Source organism: Heteronotia binoei, chromosome 2 (genome assembly GCF_032191835.1).
Source record: "Heteronotia binoei isolate CCM8104 ecotype False Entrance Well chromosome 2, APGP_CSIRO_Hbin_v1, whole genome shotgun sequence".
Taxonomy (NCBI): Eukaryota; Metazoa; Chordata; class Lepidosauria; order Squamata; family Gekkonidae; genus Heteronotia; species Heteronotia binoei.
The window spans coordinates 152,048,422-152,072,512 of NC_083224.1; the positions used below are offsets into that span (position 1 = coordinate 152,048,422).

Consider the following 24,091-nt stretch of genomic DNA (forward strand, 5'->3'; position numbering starts at 1 on the left):
GGATAGTTAGGAAATTCCATTGAGTGCTAATTGGTTAATTTTACCCGCTGTGGTGATTATGATGTCATCCTAACTCTAACAATCTTCATAACCAAAATAATAAACTATGACTGTGACTCATCATCTGCAAGTTGCAACTCATTTCTCAAAAGTTAATGAGGCGTCCCCAACAGCCTTATGACATACATAAATGTCTGCTCTACTCAGTTCATAGAAGAAGAAACAATGAGACGTTTTGTTAATTTATCTACTAACTGAAAAATTAAATCTTGTAGCCCTAAAAGAAAATGATTTTGTGTTAATATTCTTGGATTTGCCATACATGTACTTTGGGATGGCAGTCTTAAAGTATACATAGCAACTCTGGACAGATTTTCTGCAGCTAAAGCAGAAATTTTTGAGATCCATAAATTTGCTATAGATGTAAAAGTTGAAAAGCCTAAAAGCAGATGCTACAAACTGTTTGCAATCCTGTTTAAGTACAGTGATGAGACAAAATATGGGGCACATTTTACAAAAAATCCCTCCACATGAAATTTGTCTACTCTTATTAGCAATCTTTCATGGGTCTCTTCTTGGCTTTTTTTCTGAGGAAAAGGGTGCTGCACAAAGAGAACAATGCCTTCACCCCAAATTAGCTTTGTTTGTGTGCAGTGACATAAGCACATAGCTAAATCTAATTGACTATGTCATAGCACCACTATTACAGTTTATTTTTAGGGAGCTTTTCATTTATTTCCTCTTTTTTGTAACAAAATGATCTTCCAAAATGATGTACAGAATGAAAAATACAATACAGAGGTGTTGTACATAAATTTAAACAATTACAAAGCAAAGGACTGAGCTCCAAACTTCAAGAGAGGTTGTAACAAAACAAAACAGAAAGCATAAAATTTGGTGCTGATTGGAGCAGTGAACATCAGTGAACCTGCACACACACACACAAAATGACACTTGAGGGTGGTTTGGGGAACCATTTTGGGTCCTCTTCATGTGAGGTTCTCTTTTTGCATTGGAAATATTTGCTAGAGATAATTCAGCTCTACCATACTCAAGCACCAATTGTTAGGTTCATTCACGATGCAAATGTTTCCATCAGTTTAGGTTGATAATGTTTTAACAGGAAGTCTTTTGCACATCAAATAAATCAACATGGTAATGTATCAGGGAAGAGATTGATGGATGTCAGGGAAAGACAGAAAATATAAATTGTTAACAACAACAACAAATAATAATATACTACTAATAATGTTAGAAATGTTTAGATTTCTGAACTCATACATTCCTTCAAGCTTACATGTTCAGAGAAAAATACAGAATCCCACAGAATAGCAAGGCAGAGCAAAGTAATAAAATTGATTCTGCCTTGCAAAACACACTGTTTTGTGGCAAAAGTGGTAGAAATGAAAATGGTAGATCTTATGGAATGGTCTGCATGATACTACAACCATCTGGAGTTGAGTTTATCTAAAACTGATTGGTACTTGGATAGAAAATTTTATGTTCACATGAACACATGAAACTGCCTTATACTGAATCAGACCCTTGGTCCATCAAAGTCCGTGTCATCTACTCAGACTGGCAGCAGCTCTCCACGGTCTCAGGCAGAGGTCTTTCACATCACCTACTGCCAAAATGAAACCAGGATAAATCTGGTTTAATAATATTGTTTTTATAATATTATTTGTCACGTTGAAAAGGGGGCTTTTGATGGAGGAATAGTTTTCTATCTTCCTATAAAGTAGAGAAAGTCTATAGAGAAAATCAGGAAATGGGAAACACAAATATAGTTTCCTTGCTTTTTGTCTCTCACATTTAAAGTAACCCAGCCTTTTTGCCATGTGTAGAAGGACAAAGTTACCACTGGCAAGATGCTGCCCTTGAAAAGGAAGACTCGCTTTTTCTAATTATGATTCATCATAATTTTCTTCTACATGTCTTTAACAACATGCCAAATAACTTTTGTCCAGTTTCCACACTTGTAAAATGAAGCTAATAGTTGCTTCCTGGTTTCACAAGTGTGCTATGAGAGTTGGAGTCTGAAGCACTACTGTCTGTTTGGAGATCTTAGTAAGATGCTTGACATGGAAGTACAAATCAGTTTACCATTGAAACAGAATAATGCATCACCAGTCATGTGATGATACTTGTCTCATTAATTGGATATTACAGAGTGGTGATCTGAAGCTCACTGAAACTTCTAAATCCAGCATATCCTTTTGTGGCTCACCTTTTACCTTGAGGGCTTTTTACTCATGGGACAATCATCTGTGAATCATAGATGTTTCCCTTGTCAATGAACAATGCTTGTTTCTCCTGCCTTCCCATTGTGTGAGCATTTTTCCATGCCTTTTATATCAACCAATACTTGGAAGGTCAAGTCATGTACTTAGCCTAAAAAATCTCTTGGCGTAGAGGAGCATACACATGCAACTCAGACTGTTTCTGAACAAAACACTTGTTTTGTGTTTCCTCTGTTGTTGCCCCAGTTCCAGATAGGGTTGCCAATGCCCAGCTGGGGGCAGGGGATTCCCCCGGTTTGGAGGCCCTCCCCCCACCCTTCAGGGACATCAGAAAGTAGGGGAAGGATGGGAAATGTCTGCTGGGCACTCCATTATTTCCTATGGAGACTGATTCCTATCGGGTAAAATGGATAATTGATTTGTGGGTATCTGGGGCTCTGTGGGGGGGGGGTTGCTCTTTGAGGTAAAAGCACCAAATTTGCAGCATTGCATCTAGTACCTCTCCTCAAAATATCCTCCAAGTTTCAAAAAGACTGGACCAAGGGGTCCAATTCTATGAGCCCCCAAACAAGGTGCCTCTATCCTTCATTATTTCCAATGGATGGAAGTCATTTAAAAGGCGTGCGGTCGCTTTAAATGTGATGGACAGAACTCCCTTTGGAGTTCAGTTGTGCTTGTCACAATCATGCTCCTGGCTCCACTTCCAAAGTCCTCAGATATTTCTTGAATTGGACCTGGCAACCCTATTTCCAGATGAAGTGCTCTCTCAAGTTTGCTTTCCCCTCAGTTTTTCCCAAATAGAATTTTCCTCCTTGCACTTGATATGCTAAAGGACCTCATTTATGTTCCATCAGTGCAAAGGCTGCTATGTGCCATCCCCCTTTTTTTCTTTTACACATGTTCTGTATCAGTGCAGTCAGATAATGTGAAGTGGTATTCCCAGGGCAACAGAAGAGTTTTGCTTTTTCTAGACCCGAAGCTCCATTTTTAAACAGTCTGTGGAGATATTTTCAACAAAGGCAGTGGCATGGTGGTGAAGAGTTAAACTCTTCTTTCCCAGTGAGTTCTGAAGGAAAGGTGGCCCATTCTGAAGATACAATTATTCTGTTGAATGATATCTCAGCTGTTCAGGATGTGTCACATACATTGCTATGATGCTAAAAATAATTTGTTCTTCAGATATATAAGGCAAGATCTGGGCTTTTTTTGTAGCAGGAGCTCCTTTGCATATTAGGCTACACCCTCCAAGAGCTTACAATAGGCCCTGTACTAAATGCTCTGTAAACTCTTGGAGGATTGACTACATCAGGGGTGTGGCCTAATATGCAAAGAAGTTCCCACCCCTGCTGGGCAAGATATAAAGAGAACTTGTAAATTCTTCATTCCAAAGAGGGTTGGATGAACATGTTTCAGAAACAGCAAAATTTAAAGTGTTGCTCAGATACTTCAGTGGTACTTTAAATTTAGCCATTTTGGAAATGGTATTTAGTGCAATGTTACACCCTTCTAAGCACAATTATTTCAATAGACTTAAAAGGGTGTAACTCAGGATGTCAGTGTGATTCACCCATCTTTGGAAACTTCAGGATTAAATTATGTCTGGTGATCCATTCTAGGTTCAGTTCTATGGTTCCATAAATGACATCTTAGAACCACCACATTTTTCATACTTTCTCAAGGGTACAGTCCTGTTCTGTGGTTGAATTCTGTATGGCCACATGCATAGGAGGTTTGCCCCACCTTGGATGCTATTTGGAACTGCTTCCCTCCCTCACATTTCCCCATAGCATAAGTGTGCTTGTGTGCATATCCTCAGTTTCCCCTTCTTTCCTGCAGCCTTTTCCAGATCTGCTTTGGTGGATGGCTTGGGGAAAGATGTTTTGGGCATCTGAGGACGGGAAAGTCCAGATCATCTAGGTCCCACCCACAGCAGTCCTGCCCACATTAATGCCAGTTTTCCCAGCCTCAGTACTCTGTGGCAGCCACTTTCCCCACCACTGGAGGGCTTAAAAAAAAAAAAACAACCCAGCAAACATTAATTATAGTATCATGACATTACAACAATCTATCAGGTTTTCTGAATTCCCAGCTTTCATTTTTAACAGTTAGTAGTCTTTTTTGTTGCAGAGATATGCCTTTCCTTTAATATTCCTGTAAGGAAAGGGCCCAAAGGCTTAATTTTTAAAGCAATGGAAGCTGGGAATAACACTGTAACAATATGCCAATTAAAAAGGTAAAGGTAATCCCCTGTGCAAGCACCAGTTGTTTCTGACTCTGGGGTGATGTCACATCACAATGTTTTCATGGCAGGCTTTTTATGGGATGGTTTGCCATTGCCTTCCCCAGTAATCTACACTTTCCCCCCAGCAAGCTGGGTACTCATTTTACTGACCGTGGAAGGATGAAAGGTTGAGTCAACCTTGAGCCAGCTATCTGAACCCAGCTTCCACTAAGATTGAACTCAGGTCGTGAGCAGAGAGCTCAGACTGCAGTACTGCAGCTTTACCACTCTGCACTCTGTTCCAGCTGCCAATTGTCCTTGCAGTTGTAGAGAATGGCCTCTGTAGAGAACGGAGGCAGAAAAACTTCAGGAAGACCTGTCATGTGAAGCCCCATTTCCCCTGTGTTGTGTCAGCAGCGGAAGCAGCAATATGAAACCACAGAAGCCCATCCCCATGTGAAAAAGCATCTGTGTTTGTGACCTGTGTAAACAGCAGCCTGGGGTGATTCCATCTTGTAAATTGCCTATTAATAATGGGAAGTATCCTATCTGAGGCTGGAGGAAGTTCCTCCTGCCTGAGGAGCCTTCCTCCAGCACCACTGACTCCTCCATTGGAGGAAGAGCCACTTAGCTTGGAGGAAGTCTCCTTAAATTAAAAGAAGACTTCAACCTTTTCTCAGTGGGGTGGTAGGATGTAGGCAAGCAGCTCAGTGCTTTGCTTAGCCCTGTGTAATATATATATCACATTTTAGGAGTTGCAGCTAAATGGCTGAGACGTATGCGGAATACAATAATAGGTTTTTGCAACACATGAGAGCAGAAGGAACAAATATCTCTGCTAGCATCATGATCCTCATGTCTGTTGCACTTGCCAGGGAGATCGTAAATATGCATTGTCAATTAGCCATACAAATTACAGCTCACAGATTTATAAATGTTGGATTCAATTTTAAAAAATGAATATTCTGGCAATTAGTTTATTACTGATAATCACAGCCATAACTACTATAATTATTTCCATGACTAAAAAGACTCACCTTGGTACGTGATAAAGCCAAGTTCCTTTCTCAGCTCATCCTGTAATTTCCTGTTACACTAGACCAGTCAGTTGTATCTTTGGACACTAATAATCCAAGCAGTAAATTGGAAAGATGTTTCTTTTTCACATTCCCAGTTCCTTATTGACTAAATAAGTCAAAACCTGAAAAGATTCTTCTAAGCTAGAGTTCTTAAATGGATTCCCTAGTACAGGGGTGGCCAACGGTAGCTCTCCAGATGTTTTTTGCCTACAACTTCCATCAGCCTCAGCCATTGGCCATGCTGGCTGGGGCTGATGGGAGTTGTAGGCAAAAAACTTCTGGAGAGCTACTGTTGGCCACCCCTGCCCTAGTATTTGCTCAGGTCTCTTTAAATTCAATCCTTTCAATTTGAGGTGTTTTAAATATAGTAAGCCACTTCCACCATCAGCAGACTATTTTACACATTCTTTCAAGCAGCATTCATGTTTCTTAATCTTCTTTCTCTGCTTTAAGACATGTACTTTTAGCCAAGCTTCTGAGTTGCAAACCTATTCCAGTGGTCCTTATTTATGTTCAGATGGCTTCATCTGTTCTACTGATCTACAATTGTTTCATCTATTCCATGATGATAGTGATGATGAAGAAGAAGAGATGGTTTTTATACCTCACTTTTCACTACCCAAGGAGCCCCATGGCACAGAGTGTTAAAGCTGCAGTACTGTAGTCCTAAACTCTGCTCACGACCTGAGTTCGATCCCAGCGGAAGCTGGTTTCAGGTAGCCAGCTCAGGTTGACTCAGCCTTCCATCCTTCCAAGGTCGGTAAAATGAATACCCAGCTTGCTGGGAGGAAAGTGTAAAAGACTGGGGAAGGGAGTGGCAAACCACCCCATAAAAAGTCTGCTGTGAAAACGTTGTGAAAGCAACATCACTCCAAAGTCGGAAATGACTGGTGATTGCACAGGGAGTCACCCAGCTGGTTCATGTGGAGAAGGGGGGGAGACTCAAACCCAGTTCTCCAGATTAGAGTCCACCACTCTTAACCACTACCCCATGCTGGCTCAGAATATTTTGTGTATGTTTGCAGAATCTACTTTAGGTTGGGCAATTTTCTCTCATCTTTCAATGCCATGAACAGGGAGAAAAGGTCTGTGAAAGAATGGAGGAAATCTTACAAGCTGAACTACTGCATACAAGTGGCTCACCACACAGACACCTGACACATAATGCTATAAAACTGAAGCCCTCTGCAGATGTTATGTTGGAATTCTGTTCACATGGAGCTCACCAGCTGTGTGTTTTAGGAGTGTATTTCAAAGATTTTATTGTGTGAATAGGAGAATGCATGGGTTTTCCATGCAGATACAGTTTCCATTCATGTGAACCAGAACCCAGAATGTACTGGGGAGATGAGTACACCTGCAAATCTCCATAGAGCCATATGTGGTTCCTTATACTGTGTTTGACTATTGTGATTTTTAGCTCAGTGTTGCCTACTCTGACTGGCAGCAGGTATCTCTAGACTCAACTTGTTCAAAAGTGTCATGTCTCGTTTGAATTTGAGACCTTCATTGTGCCTTGAGTCTCCATGGTTCTACAGCTGTGCACTCCATGTTGTGTTGTCCCTATGGTGCATGACCCACCCTACTTTTGTTCTTACAATGTATCTTTAAGCACCCATTTTGTCTGACCTGTTACTCATATTAGCTCCCCTCCCATCTTTGAATTCTGCCACCTACTAATGACCATAATGACAGTAGGGTTGGCAGGTTCAACTCAGGAAATATCTGGGGACTTTGGGGGTGGAGCCAGGAGCAAGGCTGTGACAAGCACAAATTAACTCTGTTGGGAGTTCTGGCCATCACATTTAAAGGGACCACAAACCTTTTAAATGCCTTCCTTCCACTGGAAGTAATGGAGGATGGGGGCACTTTCTTTTAGGTCTTTGGACCCCCCTGGTCCACTCTTTTTGAAACTTGGTTTTTTAAAGGGGAAACACCAGATGCTATGCTAAAAAACTGGTGCCTCTACCTCAAACAATATCCCTCCCTATTGCCCCAGATATCTAGACATATTGATTCTCCATTATTTCCTATGGGGACCAGGCTCTATAGGGTATAATAGAGTGCTCTGCAGACATTCTTCCCCCTCCCACTTTTTGATAATGCTGAAGTGGGGGGAGGGCCTCCAAACCAGGGAATTCCCTGCCCCAACTGGGGTTTGGCAACCCTAGCAGGCTGTACCAGCATGAATATATCTTGGCAGGGATAAAACCTGACTCAGTACAGAACCAATCTTGATATAATATTTTTAGGAATACCAACACACACACTTCCTCAGCACATACACCAAACACTACATACAGAGAAGCCAGAGAAATATTTATGTATTGGCCTTCAAGTGAACCCTCTCGTCTGACTTGGTAAAACCAGGAGTTGTTTTGTAGAAAAATAGGTGGTGGAGCTCATCCAGGGATTGTTATGCAGCTGCACCTACTATTCAATGGACAAAGTGCGACAGAGGAGGTGGAACTCTCAGAAAGGTTTAGGAGCTGCATTCCTATGAGCTCCCATTGAATCCGAGGCCTGGGTAAAACCCAGTTACAGCCTTGTCTGCCTTAATACCAAGGAGGAGAAAAGGCATTTAACACAACAGGAAATCAGTTTATTTATCTGGGAAGGGAAGTTGTGAATATTCATGAACAACTATATCTAACTGTAACTAATTGAGACACTAATATATGAAAATACAGTTTCCTTAAATGTTTTGTGTGGAGAGTTAGCCAGGAACTGACAGAATACTTTCTGAATGACAGTAGACCAAGTTTCCCTCAGGCTTCCTAATGTATTTAAAACTGCTCTTGAGCTTTTAAACCTGCAGACCTCAAACTGCCTTATAGCTTTCCCCTATATCGGAAAGACTGTGGGTTCTATTCTAAGTCACCACACTATCCCAATAGCCCCTCTCTTGAAGGAGTAATTAAATACAGCCAAGACCTGCATGAAAGGCAATGCAGAGTGACTGAGATATTGTCCATTTCAGGTCTGTTATGTATGTGCCTTAAAGTATGTACTCCTGCCAGCTCATTGGAGCCAGGAAAGTAGAGCTTGGGGACTGTATAACAATAGTTAGTGGGATCCAAAGACCTGCCACCCTGGTGTTTGCTAAAAACTTTGGAGGGGGAGCAGCATGGACACCGGCCCAAGTTTCCAGGGTACTGGGGGCTGTAATGTATGAGGTCACCTCCGAAGAGGGATTCACAATGAGGCGACACATATACCAGTTACGGCCCCATGAGGCACCAGAGGCCAGGATAGCAAGCCCCGATGCTTCACTGGCTGACAGTCCGGAGGTGGAGGCAGAAGAAGTGACTGCCCTGGCGGCCACAGCTCAACAAACACCTGTGCCGCAAGGGGAATCGGAACATCCGGCCGGAGCAGAGCATCAGGAAGACTCCAAACTACTGGCTGAGGCTCCAACACTATCGGGACCCCAGCCCACTGCAGCCCCAGAACTCAGAAGGTCAACACGCGAGTGCCGCAAGCCAACGTACCTACAGGGCTAACGTACAATAGGGCTTGCGAACTTAGGGGGGAGTGATGTTATGTATGTGCCTTAAAGTATATACTTCCTGCCAGCTCATTGGAGCCAGGAATGCAGAGCTTGGGGACTGTATAACAATGGGTAGTGGGATCCAAAGACCTGCCACCCTACACCAATCACAGACCTCTGCCAGTTTGAATGAACCAATGGTAAACTAGCGCAGGAGATTAGAGTTGTATATAGGTTTAGCCCACAGGCCCTTAGTCAGTCTTTTTTGTGGAAGCAGCCATCACTATGATGCCCCTAATAAAGAGCTGTCGTCACTATGATCTCGTCTCTGTAATGCTTTAAACCCACTATATAATAAGGTCACTCTGAATATGGACATGTCTCATAGGAGGCTAATTCCCACTTGCCCCCAAAGTGACTAGCTCCCCTCCACATTGGCTGATCAAGGAAAAGGTGGGTGAAAAAACTCTGTTTGGTGGCTGTCTGAGAAGGTACAGGATGCACAAAGGGCAAAAATCCCCTCAGGTGTTCCTCTGCCCACACTGCACAGGCTGCACTCCAAGGAACACTTCCGTTTAAATGCCCAGTTGGGCACTGCATGTTGCTGCATGCCATTTCTTAAAGGCTGAGGCAAATGCCTCCCCTTATCTGACAGGCAGGGAAGAGGATTTTTTCCATTTAAATAAACAGGACTGAATATAGCTTAACTTTAAATAAACAGGACTGAATATAGCTTAACAATAATCTATAGAGTGCTGTCATACAACTAACCATTAGAGTGCAAGGAAAGGACCAGTATAATAGAAATAAAACTTACTGTAGAATTTCTTAGGGCAGGAACTATCTAATTGTTTTTGATTTGTACAAGAGCTGCTGCAAAAGGATTTGGGCTTTAGTTGCTCCTGCAATAAAATATTTAATAACAGTTAATAATAGTTCCTCTGAGCCAGATGAAGGGGAAGAGAGAGGTGATTGAAGCATTCAGGTTGCAGGTGCTGACAGAGCCACAAAATTTCACTGCCCAAAGCCTCACCCAACTGCTTCACCAATGTCACAGCAAACAGAAATGCACATCCAGCCTCTCAATGGGTGCGGTCACGCGTCACATTAAAAGTGGGTGTGTAGCGCTCAAATTTGAACCGCTGAATATTTATTCAATGCAGGGCCATTCAGACGAGCATCGAAGAATGCGACTCATTCTGTTGTTGAGCGATCAGACATCCAATACTATCACGCTCTTTTCTTGGAGCATGCATGATCAGATGGTGATTCCTGGGAGGGGGGGGTCCATTGAACATACTGTTTGGAGGTGGAAAATCAAACGTTGCTTCAGGGGCAGGGGGGAAGGGGGGGAAGTTTCCAGAATTAATGTTGCCGATTCAAACCAAGGAACTGCCAGGAATTACTTTCCTAGAAATTGGCAGTGACAATGATATCTGGAAATCCTCCACATTGAAAAAAAAGATTTTTCCCCTGTTCTGAATAGTGGGATAATGTCCCCCGCCCCCCCCCCCGCCCGATCCTGTGTTGATTGGAGAAGCAGAAGCGTCACCTCAGATTCCCGGATGATCTGGCAATGCGCATGTCTGCTGGGGCTTTTTTTTTTAAAAAAAGGTGAGAGGGGTGGTAAACATTCCAAGGGGCAGTATCGCACGTGAGCTGTCCAAACAGGAAAAAGCCGATCTTGTGCTGCTTTTTTGAAAAAGGGCCGGACTTTCTGTGCTGTCAAATTAATGCGGCATTGAGGCGCTGCAAGCTGGGATGACCCTGGATGACGCTCGATTGCCAGATGTGGATGTCTGAACGAACACATTTAATCCGTCAGCGAGACGGAGCTGTGTCGCCACTAATGGTACGTCTGACTGCACCCAAAACCTTCCAACGCCATTTCCTAGGATGACATCACCACCATTGTTTGATGGACAGATTAACTTCATTCAGAGCTCACCTTTTTTAAAGCAATGAAGGCAGTCAACAATACTTTAATTAAAAAACCCCAGCAATGCACACAATGAGAATACAAAAATATTTTAATATATATACTGCAGAAACATTAAAGAATATGCATATAAAGAATATGTAATCCAATATATTACATGCACAGTGGCACAAACTGCATGCATTTATCCACATAAAAATGCATAAATCTCACTAACCAATTGTTTGTCACTGGTGGAAGTCTTGTAGCAAATCTCTGATTATTCTTTCCAACCTTTCTTTGCTGACAAAAACTCTCAGATTCTTTCCAACCTGGACATCATTTTTTGTCATCTGAGTGGTAAGAAAAAAATTAAAATGGGAAAACACTATATATTTTCACATATTTGAGATTCACGCTGGTTGTGAGCCACATCCTTGTATGTACTGATAAATATGTTTTGAAACCGCAGAGAGGTAGGTCCTTTTGAATCCTGAAAATTACAGCTATGTTTTCCTTGATGCTGTTATATTTCTCCCATATTTTAATTACTCCAATATATTTTTACAAACTTTAAAATTCTTAGGGTGTTTTTTGTGAAACAGTTATACAACATACAACAGGTCTCTTTCTACAGTTTAATGTTTTTAAAACAGTTTGTACAATGTAATAATTTTTAAAGTGTTTAACCTTTTTGTAAAATTCCTCCCTATGACCACATTACTTGGAAACCTATTAGAGAATCATGTCCATCAACTCTGATCATTTTAAATTTAAAATTGTGCTTATTCTTCACTACCTTCAACATTTCTAAAAAGTCTAGAAGCATTTCTTCTTTCCCAACTAACCTGGTTCTACAGGACTTTTGAACAATTTCATAAAAAGCTAGAAAATAAGTATGTATTTCATCCACATTGTAATTCTAATTGTCCGATTTACTTCACTGGAATACTTGTAGGAACTGCCTGAGTAAATGATTCCAAATGGAAATGTTAGTTTAAAACAAATCTGTTTTGCAGCCTCCATTTCAATTTCAATTCAGGTAATCTGAAGGTCAGGGAATACATGATTCATGAACACTGTGAGCAGCTATTGCTAAATTTTGATGGAGGATTCCAATTCTGATGTCCCAATTTTTGAGGAGGAGATGCTGATGTCACTGATTGGCTAATTTTCCTTCCCCACCCTGCTTGTGATTGGAAAGATCCTCCCACCTCAGCTTTGTTTTGCTGTCATTTTCTGCTCATCCTCTGGCACTCCAGGGCTGTAGGTGCTTTACACTGGCCACAGGTTTGCTCCTGGTTGCAAGACCCAAGAAACAAAGGTGTGTTGGCTGGAATTTGCGGGAAGAGAGGGAGAGGCAATGTAATTTCATCTGCTGGCTTTCATTTCCCATTTTATTGGTTTGCTTGAGGATTTAATTATTTTGTGCTGGGCAATGAATCGGGTGCTGGTTTTTGAGTCCTGAATTCTTTAGGACAATACTGAAAATCAAAAGAATCTTGGACTTTATCAGAGTGCCAGGACTGAAGCTTTGTTTTCATGAATATGATTTTGTTGAAGTTTTCCCCATAGGGATGCAATTTTTCTCTTTTATGTGGTATTATCTGGTTTTTGCAATTGAACCAAGCTATCTAAGCTTATACATTATCATAAAGCCATGCTAAATCACAAGTGGGGAGCTGTTTGAGGCAGATGTCCTGATAAGGACATGATTGAGGGCAAGGCTTCTGAGATTTGATCAAATTGTCATATGATCCTCACATTTATAGAATTTGTTATGTTCAGGACCAGATTGCAAGATCAAAAAGATGCTTACCTGGAAACATCCTTTAGTAACACTTGGAATTATTCTTTGTGACCTTCTACAAAATAGAAGAAAGTAATTGGAACACTTGGAATTATTCTTTGTGACCTTCTACAAAATAGAAGAAAGTAATTGCATGACTTCCTTCTCCTCAGCTGTGTTATGGTCTAATTCAGGCCCCGCCTGAATGGTGCCTGTGAGTGCCATGGCACCCCCTTACACCTTTACTGGTGCTCACCAAGTATTTTTAGAAAGTGGACAGGGCCAGAAGATGGGGCTTTTGCCCAGTAAGGCTTCTGATTGGCCACTGGAGATGCAATTGGCTGTGCAGATTTTTTAAAACATTGCTTTGGCAACAACTGCCACCATAGCACAAGCATCTTCACTGTGTGAGTGAAGGTAAACTGTAGGACTCATTTTGTGACTGGCTCCACCTCCTGCAGCTACCATTTTGTGTCAGTCATTGTATGGCAGCACCCACCACACTGTGTCAGAATTACAAAAGTCCCCACAGACTCAAAAAGATTGGGACCCCTGTTCTAGTTCATGCAATAGCAAGTGGTACAACAGAGGAATGGTTTTACCATCTCATTTGCTATTGTAGCATTTAACATACATTTTCATGCAAATACACACAAAGGACCACAGTATGAGGCCCTGTGCAAACATGCAGGAATTGAGATTCATTTTGTCAGTGTGCTAACTCAGAAATATCACTGCATCTAGTGCTCTTAAGCAAGAGTGAGAGTTTAACTCGAGAATACTCTGTGGGGTTTCTGATCAGGTTTTCCCAGGGTTTATTACATGATAGTAGCAGCTGCTTGGGGCGCCAATCTGGACTGGATCCATGTGAGGTTTAACATTTCCATACCTGCATGTTTTGTCAATCATATTCCGCTCTTTTTCTCTTATTAGCTTTAGAAGGAAAAAATGGGACCCCGTGTGGCTGTGATTTCTATTTAGGGTTACTGAGAGGAAGAGATGGAGGGACTAAAATTTAGACACCCCCCCAAGTCAGTTGGAGGGCTCCTGAAGTCAGTACCATGCTGCAGTCACATAATGCATTTGAAAAACCCTTTTCTAATTCAGTTCTGACTGCAGCTACTTGAGAAGCAGGTGAAAAGCAGTGTGCTGGCTTAGCCTTTTAGCAAAGTATACTAGGAGGCTAAGAGAAATGATTTGCTGTAGGGTTGCCAGGTCCAACATAAACACTGGCGGGGGTGGGGTGGAGGGGACGTTTCTGCAGCTGAATGTGTTTTGCATAATGTGCTGACATCACCAGAAGTGATGTCGTGCAACATGCCTATATCACCTGGAAGTGACATAGGCATGCTGGTGACACTCTGGTTTTGGGGCAAAACTCTATGGTAAAATGAGCCTCAAACTATACAGTTTTGCCCCCAAACTAGAGTGTTGATCCCTGATTTCACCAATGGGCCTTCCAGGTGACATAAATACATCGTGTCTATTTCTGATGATGTCACTGTTTGGGTTTGGGATTTTTCCTTGCTGGCTGGCCGGCCACCAGTCGATAAAAGCCCACAAAAGCAGAGGACCCTGCACCTCCAACGGGGCAACCCTAGTTTGCTGATCAGCCAGCTTTGGAGGACAAGCTCCAGTCCTTACCAGGATGCAGCCTCCTGAAAAGGTTATCTCTATGGTTTGCTTTTTTATTTAGTCTTACCCAGCCCCTGCACAGACATATCTTGCAAAGGAGCAATCCTGTTGGTGTGTAGTAGCAAAACAAACAAACTTTTGTTGTCTTTTCTTACATGTTTTTAACTCTTTCCCACACTTGCCCCCTCCTTTGTTTTGCTCTCTTCCTTTCATGATCTGCCATTTGTCTATCTCCACTTCTAATCCCCCCAAGCAGTTTACATCATTCTTCTCTCCTCCATTTTCTCTTTACAGCAAACCTGTGAGGTAGGTAATCTAAAGGTGTGTGACAGGTCCAAGGTCACCCAACAAGCTTCTAGGGCAGAGTGGGCATTCAAACCTGGGTTTCCCAGATCCTAGTCCAACACTTTAACTGTTACACAAGTTTAGCTTCCATTGCAAACAGCATGGGGGATGGTGGCCTGGAAATAACTTGGGCCAAGATATTCCCATTCCTTTAATTTTTGGCCCTGGAACTCCCATGATCATCCCAAAGCAGGTGGCCAATTTTGAGATTCCTAGTTTTATGTTCTGATGAGTTATGCCTGCCACAAAAGGACAGATGGACATGTAGATCTTTTTATTGGAGGGTTTCTACACTTTATTGCTGTTGCCCCAGATAGGAGTGGTGTGATGTACAGAGAACAGTTATGGTCTCACACATGTTGCTCCACTGTGAGTGCATTCACACTACACACTAACAAATGCATTTTACATCTGGATTTTTACTGTGTAAGAATAGCAAAAATCTGGATGTAAAATGCATTAGTTAGTGTAGTGTGAATGCACCCTGTGACAGCTTTCTGCACTTGAATAAGGTTTTTTTTGAAGATGCTGTATTGATAAAGGATATAATCGGTGGCTGCCTGTACCTGAGTATTCTTTGTGGTGGTCCCACCTGGTTGACCAACTGGAGGAAGTCAGGAAATTTCCTCCACTTTTTATACTTCTGCAGAATGTGTAGAATGGAACTTCTTAGGATGGTGTTTGAATGAAGGGGATGTGGTTGTACTTTAAATGTTGTCAGGGCTTTTTTTGTAGCAGGAACTCCTTTGCATATTAGGCCACACACTCCCTGATGTAGCCAATCCTCCTGAAGCTTACAGTAGGCCTTGTACTAAGAGCCCTGTAAGCTCTTGGAGGACTGGCTACATCAGGGGAGTCTGGCCTAATATACAAAGGAGTTCCTGCTACAAAAAACCCCCTGAATGTTGTGTGTATGTTTGTAAATGGTATTTATCATTGGTTTAATTTTTTTTTTGCAACCTGCCTTCAGTCTTCAAGGAAAAGATAGACTAGAAATGAATTAATATGCCTTTCTTCTCATATTTGTGTAATAGCTGCTATAGCAGTGGGCGAGAGGAAATTTCTTACCTTCCCAGATGTAATTTATGCCTTTCACTCATACTTCTGCTGTAGGAAGAATGTAAAGAGGAAAAAAAGTGGGAGGTATTTGCAAAAAAAAAAAAAACAGATTAAGGAAGATGAATATAGAAGGGGAATGTTGCATCCTTTAAAATTGAATTTGGTATGAAAGGTAGATAAGCTGGCTGGGATGAGAAAGTGAAGTTGCAAAGGAATGGGGCAGCCAGGCTGCTCCAGACATCTCACCCTGGGTGACGTGGCTACGGGTGCTGCTGTGAGAAAAAAAGAGGATAATTTTAAGGTTCTGAATTTGTGTTAGGATTACCAGTTGATAATATGACACTGTTACAGAGCAGGTAATGCTTAGCTGTAGCAAAAACAAGCAAGATTCCAATAGCACCTTACAATAATGTTTTGCAGTTTAAGCTCTTGCGATCTATAACCAATAGTCAAATTCATGAAGCAGTTAGGAAACAGCTGCTAGGCATATACATTTGTGTAGTCTCCAGTTTTGTAAGAGGTTTTTTTCCCCTTGATATAGTTTATATTTGCAGTTTGTACATATTTAAAATCCCTACCATGCTGTATGTATTTAAAATCCCTAGCATGCCTTCTCTAATTCTAAGTTGCCAAGTCGCTATTTTTCCTGTATGTCTCTCAGCACACAAACATGACTCTCTGATCTGCTCTATCCATCATGTAATATATGGGTTACTTCTGAGAGAAACTTGCACTTGCCACCAACAGCCATTGCAGCTCCCTGCTGAGGCTACCAGTATGATGCATACTGGGCCAGCCCTGCCCCTTGGCAAACTAGGAGATTGTCTAGGGCACTGGCCTTTTGGGGGCACCAAATTGGGCAACCCCATGTGACTTGCTGATGTTATCAGTGCGGGGGGGGGGGGCGGGACCAGAAGTTAGCCTTGCCTAGGGTGCCAGACAGTCTAGGGCCAGTCCTGGATGCATATCCTTTTCATGTTCCCACTTGTAACTTTACACTTCAGGCATCTTAGATGTATACCGCAAAATTCTTATAATGTGAAGCAGCCCTTCTGCACATCATTTTGGATGCTGCTTTATGTTCCAGGTCAGGACAGAAGCAGGAAAGCAAAACGTTCAGCGGCAGGTTTCCTTCCATGTATCCAAGCAGCCATAGCAGATATTATTTTAAGATATGTGTAATAAAAATGCTGCACAGAGCAGGTGAGTCAGAGAGGAAGAGCTCAAAAACACAGAGAGCAAATCACATGTAACCATTGTTTATCACACTTCTTAATAGAACAGCACCCACATTATGTACTTATATTTTAATTAGAGGCGGGGTAGGTCAATATACTCACAGGAAAGTGTGCAGCCACACCTACCTCACTGATACTGATGCAAGACATATGTGGAGGAATCCCATGTGAATGCCATTCACCATGCCAGCCCAGGGTGAGAGTTTCTATTTCTCTTTCCATTTGTGTCCTTCAAAGCGGTGATCGTTTGTCTCTACAAGCATCTGATTTCACTCCCTTTTATTGATTGTGACAGTGGGAAAACCTTCACTCCTCCTGTGGCCTGTTTCTGTTCTTTCAACATAAGTTTCACAATCTCCTCACTTATCTGCTGATGCTGTAATTTATTGATCACTGTGTGCTTGGTTTCAGTTGCACCTAAAATGCAGCTCAGGAATTTGTTTTGGAAAGCTTCAGCAACCTATGAATGTTGTTTATTTGGAATTCAAGCATGCTAAAGTGAGGGGGGTTATTAGGGTTGCCAAGTCCAATTCAAGAAATATCTGGGGACTTAGGAGGTGGAACCAGGAGACTTTGAGGGTGGAGCCAGGAGCAAGGTTGTGACAAACATAATTGAACTACAAAGGGAGTTCTGGCCATCACATTTAAAGGGACAGCACACCTTTTAAATGCCTTCTCTCCACTGGAAATAATGAAGGATAGGGGCATCGTCTTTTGGGTTCATGGAATTGGACCCCCTGGTCCAATCTTTTTGAAACTTGGAGGGTATTTTGGGGAGAGGCATTTGATGCTATGCTGCAAATTTGGTGCCTCTACCTCAAAAAGCAGCCCCCCCCAGAGCCCCAGATACTTGCAGATCAATTCTCCATTATTTTCTATGGGAATCAGTCTCCATAGGGAATAATGGAATGCCCAGCAGACATTCCCCCCCCTCTTTCTGATGACCCTGAAGCAGGGGGAGGGCCTCCAGTCCAGGGGATCCCCTGCCCCCACCTGAGGATTGGCAACCCTTGTGGTAATGAACAGCAAACTCACTCATATAATATCAAAAATGGAACTCAAGAGATATTCCTGGAGTTGTTTCCATCCATGGGCTGGATGACCCTTGTGATCAAATCGTGATTACTTTTGTTGATTGCCTCATGCATGGTATTTCTACTTTAAATATTCGGGGGGGTTTTAATCTGGCCCTGCAAAAAGTGTTTTTCTTCTTCACTCAACCCATGTGTGCATGTGTTTATGTATACATACCACAGATACAGCATTTTCATTTGTCTACTTCATGCATCTGATGCAGTGGGCCCTTTCCTCTGCAAGTTCATCCTACAATAAATGCAGACCTGAAGACCTAAGAGTACTTCCCTGGGAGTAAGTCCCTTTGAATGGATCTGAGTAGCATTCAGGGCATTACTTAGGATTGCTCTCATAGTCTTTGTGGCAGCGGCACAGGATTCATAGTTTTCTTAGGGCAGAGTCAGAATATGGAAAAGAGCAAACTCAAGATACAGATTTGGTCATATGAAGTGTCAATGAAGGAATTTGCAAAAGGGATCTCGGCAACCTTTCCCTTCCCACTGGAGCCCCTAGGGCTGTTTCCAGGTGTGAGGGATGCTCAGGACCAGGGGGGATGCTGGAGTGGTCAGAATTGCCCTCCTCCCCCCACTCTTGTATAAGTAGTTTGCACAAATGAAGCACAAGTTCACACAGAGAAGGAACTTCACTCTTCAGCTCTACCCATACCACATCATATGCCATTCATGAAGACCCTTGGTGGCTTTGGGGGAGGCTGAAGGGGCTGCAGTAGAAAGGAGGAGCAATAAAGACCCCTTGTGGCCCACTCATGATTAATAGGATCAAAAACCTCCCCCCTCCTCGTGTTGTTATTTTGTATTCTATTTTTTTTTCTTGCTTGTGCTGACACAGTAGAATTCCCTTATTTCTGTGGGATTTTGTACAAAATAGCCTGTTTTGTCCATGTCTTGAAACACTTGAAGTGAAGATATGGCTTGAACAGAGTATTTCCACTCAGCAGAGCTTGTGAAATTGAAAGGGATGGGGAAAGACTATACTTAATCTGAGTTGTAATTATGGACTCTTTTAAAGGAAGTGGATGGGATCTGAATCAACATGTCAATCCAGGTTCTAGGTAGGTGTAAGTCCAGAGAGATAGCTAAACATTAAAAAAAAAATGAGCATGATTCACTGAAGGTGAAATATTGCATTCAGTTGCCCTCTTGGACTTCATGTTGGCTCGCTGTAAGTTACCAAAGTACACTTCACAGAAGTAATAATTTCTAATACAATGATTAATAAACCAGATAAATCTTGGTTAGGATGATAGCCTTACTTGAGCCTGAGGAGCCTTCCTCTAGTTTAAGGAGCTTGTGTAATGTCATCATTGTTTCTTGTTGGTCATTGCACAGTTAAGAGAACATCATGAGTTACCCTTCCTGTCTCTTGATAGATCTTGCTCTAACATTTATGGTTATTTTTGCATAAATTTTAATGTATCTGTTATGAGATTGTTTTTATTCTTATTAATCTCCTCGGGCCCAGTTGCAGGAAGAAAGGAAGGCTTACACATGTTTTAAATAAATTTAAACCACTAAATAAAATAATTCATTCCTTATTTCCCTTGCTAACTTCAGAACCTACTAGTTTGGTGGTCTCTGTTCTCACTCCAGAGAGCCAGTTTGGTGTAGTGGTTAAGTGTGCGGACTCTTATCTGGGAGAACCGGGTTTGATTCCCCACTCCTCCACTTGCACCTGCTGGCATGGTCTTGGGTTAGCCATAGCTCTGGCAGAGCTTGTCCTTGAAAGGGCAGCTGCTGTGAGAGCCCTCTCCAGGCCCACCCACCTCACAGGGTGTCTGTTGTGTGGCAGGAAGGTAAAGGAGATTGTGAGCCACTCTGAGACTCTTCGGAGTGGAGGCCGGGATATAAATCCAATATCTTCTTCTTCTTCTCCCTCCCCCAAATGAGGAATTCTGAATAACCAGTCACTGAGTCTCCCCATGGGTTTTGTTCAGTGCCTTAACATTAATATATCATGGAATAAAGCCCAGTTCACTCATTAAAATTTTACAAATCCAGCAGCTTGCTAGGGGAGACTGGGTTACACAGGGCTTTAATTTGAGCAGGAACACAATTGGTGTCAGGGGTGGGGCCGGATATGCAAATGACTCCTGATGGGCATTTTCTACAAAAAGCCTTGTGTGAAACAATGGTAATGTCAGGGGGTGTGGCCCAATATGCAAATGAGTTCCTGTTGGGCTTTTTCTATTAAAAAAGCTCTAGGATTACATATGATCCAGTTGATATGCATGGTCACAATTTAGTGTGAACAGGGCAATACATGTTTTCCAGTTTTAGTATACGCAACCAGGAATCCAGATTTTTGCAGGTGCGCATACCAAAACTGGAAAGTATGAGGACTGCCCTATTCATACTGACCACATATGTTGGAGGGACTGGGGGTAGCACACTTTCCTGTGAAGTTGAAATGCCAAAATTCTAATGATTGGAGGGGACTAGTTTTCATACAGTTAACTAAAAGTGCACTGAGACTATTGCAAGGCATTCTTGCATGAATAATGTTAACCGGAACAGATTGTAGAACAGAAATCAAGGCAATCAACACAGATTTTAGTCAATGCAAATTGTGTATTTGCATTAGAGGCAATTTCATGAGAAGCCAATATAAGCTTCCTTTAAGAAAATGCTTCACCTTCTTAAATCAAGATAGTCTAGCTTGACTGCCATAAGGAATAGATTTTGCTTATATGTGGTGCACCAACACAATGTTTTATTAATGCAAATGACCAGCCTGAAGCACAGGTGTTACAAGTGTGATGTTTTTGATATCCTTGTGGGCCTGGCTTGTAGCTTAGAATCTTGCCTACACCCTTGCCCGCCATTCCAGCCCCTTACAACTTTCAGTTCTTCATCTAAAGCAAACTGTGTAAAATCATCCCAAAGCATGGTAGGCTGCATATGTATAAAGTGCACTAAGAATATTGCCTATTACATCCAAAGTTTGGTCACTCATATTCCATTGTCCTGTTTTGTTTTTATTTTGCTCCAAGATGAAGCGCTATCTCTTCTTCACATTTCTGCTCTGTGGGGTCTTCGCCCCCGAAGTCCTCAGCCTTTCACACAGGAATATCTCACTAGCTTGTGAATCAATGTTGCCAGACCACTCTGTTGAACCACAGGAATCCGAATCACCTTATCACATTTCTGTATCGTCAGATGAATATGACCCAGGAAGAGAAGTAAAAGGTAAACAATATAAGCAACCTCCTTTCTCATGCACAACATCATACAGAAGGTTTGTGTAATCATATTTTGACTAATAATGGTGCCCATGGTACATGAGTCAAGATACAAACAAGAAAGCCAGGTTGGTGCAGTGGTTAAAAGTGTCAGACAAGCATCTGGGAGACCCAGGTGTGAATCCCCACTTGTGTCATGGAAGCTCTCCAGGTGACCTTGGGCTAGTCACACACTTTCAGCCTAACCCACCTCACAGGTTGTTGTGAGGATAAACGCAGGACAAGAGAATGATGTAAACTGCTTTGGGTCCCCATTGAGGAGAAAAGCAGGGTATAAATGAATTAAAGGAACAATTAAGAAACAAGATGCCTTCCTGATAGCTGACAGCGATAAAAGTCAAACAAGGTAAACATATATAACTAAATGTGCATGGCAATCACTTATAAAGAAAATGCAAGGTTCTAGGTTTATATTAATATTGCTTATCAGCTTGATTCCATCATTTTGATCCTTATTTTTCTGCAGCTGTTATGCACAGAATGGGCAATGCATGGAGATGCATTTAAAATTATTGCTTTAAATGGCTGTCCATGCCATTCTGCAAACTGCTGATATTAAATAACTGATTATGCATGATAAAGATTTTTATCTATCAGCCTTTTTACCAGAGTAGCAATTGTGCATGATGTATTTTACCTGAGATTTATAAAACACACTAGATAGTCGATATTCCCCTTCAGAAAGGACTATTATGGATTCCACATCACTTTAAAAAGAATATAGCTGGCAACTTGAAAAGGGATCTAAGTGAAGCAGAATGTAGTCCTAAGCATGAAGGGATATAGCATTGTGTGAGTTGGTAATAAAATCCAGGGGCTAACATTTACCTGAGTTGGTTCCCTAAGCAGGAAGGAGAATTGTGGAGTCCTATAGTATCTTTGCAATACTTGCAGTATTACAGGTACCAGCTACTTTTCATTGGATAGCTAGAGAAAGAGACAGATCTAAGCACCCTCTACAGGTGCTCACAACAATGGCTCCTTATTGTCCCTATGTATTTCTCATTTTCCTAGTCTAAAGGCTGCATCTTCTTTATATAGATCTCCCCCCCCACACACCGCTCCCCAATATTCAGGGCCATCAAAATACATGCTGAGCGGTAATACCTCCAAGCAATTAAGGAGTGTCAGTTATTATCTTCTCTTTTGTCATGCATGAAAGTCTGAGTCACAGAAAACAGAGGCCAAGCATATGTGAAGGAGCCATTTCTAAATGGCAAGTTTGCCACATCTCCTAACTATTAGCTATCTTTAGTACTAATAGGTATCTTTAGTACCATTAAAATGCAGAATATAATGTATGGTACTTATGATTCTCAATATCTGTTTCTCCAGTGAACATAGAAGGAACACCGGATGTTGGATTTAAATGGTTTATGCTGCAGGCTCGAGACATTGAGGAAAACATCCCAGTTGGTTCATTTCAAATCACAGATGCAAATACACAGGGCCTTGACTGTTTCAACCTCTCGGTATGTGTTTATTCCTTCAGCTTTGATTGCTAATACAGTGGAGTTATATATCCAGGGACATGCATAATAAAGAATTCATTTTTCTGTTCAAGCAATAGCAACATTTCTAGCTATAGCTGAATTCTGGGGGAGTTTTCATCCTCACTCTAGGCCTTCAATTCATATTGCAGTTTGTCTAAGTGGGTCCTATGACCCCACACCACAGGAATAAACCTTCTAAGGACTGAAATAGATTGCAGGGAGAGAGAAGAATGTGGGGAATATCTACCACTGTCTGTGTATTTTGGATTAAAAGCCATTAGCTATTTTAATATTGTGTAGTATTTACAGTTAGTTCACTGTAGAATTCTTGTGAGTTGTGGTTTATTAATCACAATAGGGTTGACCCAGGCTAGTATTTGTATAGGAGGCCTCTATGAAATACCAGGATCATGATGGGGAGGCAGGCAATGGCAAACCACATCTGAATGTCACTTGCCTTGAAAACCCTACGAGGTCACCATAAGCCAGCTGTGACTTGACAGCACTTTCCACCACCATGCACAAGAAACATGGTGGTTATGGAGTCCATCACACATTCAGTTCTCAGATAAGCCAGATATTTCTAGTGAACTGGAATGTGGAACAAGGCTGCTGGTACTTTGCATCTAAATGAATGGACTATTTCGGAAGTGATAATGATCCTGAGCAATGCCCAAGATCTGGTGTAAAATGTACCGGTAAATATTGTTGAAATGCTGATGGCAGCACTACCCAATTCAGCAAATAGGAAGGTGGAAGGTTGTTCAGGAAGTTCAACATGGTCACATTCATTTCAGAGGTGTCAGTTTCTCAAAGACAGGAGCTGTTCCAAGCTAAGAAAGAAAGTCAAGAGAATCAAATCCCTTCAGGTATTTGGAGGTTATTTAAGGATAACAGAAGCTCAGATTGTGCACTACAGATGAGAAATGCACACTTTTGGGGTTTGGGGTTTTTTTTGTTCTTGTTTTCAAAAGCTTCATTTGTTTTTACGGCATTATTTTTATTACATACATTCATTTTTGCTTCCACATTTTTTTGTCATTCCATTGAGAACAATTCTAGAAAGAGTCCAGTAAGCAATTAAGTGGGATCCTGCCACATTTTCTGTGAGCTAAATACCTGTAGCTTTGCAAAAAGACGGTTAGTTTGCAGTTCATTGCACACTTGATCAGAACAAAAAAATCCAAATGATCTAAACAGATCAAAGATTTCAGGTTTTCACAGCTGGTAACATCATTAGGGTTTGTA

General features: G+C 41.7%; 1 protein-coding gene across 1 annotated transcript in view; it reads left to right on the top strand.

Annotated features, from left to right (window-relative positions):
- The first annotated feature begins 12,210 nt into the window (after positions 1–12,210).
- Positions 12,211–24,091, top strand: part of LOC132567362 (putative ferric-chelate reductase 1) — a 29,175-nt gene continuing 17,294 nt past the window's right edge. The window contains exons 1-3 of the mRNA XM_060233038.1: positions 12,211–12,275; positions 21,102–21,297; positions 22,686–22,822. Coding sequence (XP_060089021.1) covers positions 21,102–21,297; positions 22,686–22,822 — 333 coding nt within the window. The 5' untranslated portion in view covers positions 12,211–12,275. The remainder of the gene's footprint in view (positions 12,276–21,101; positions 21,298–22,685; positions 22,823–24,091) is intronic.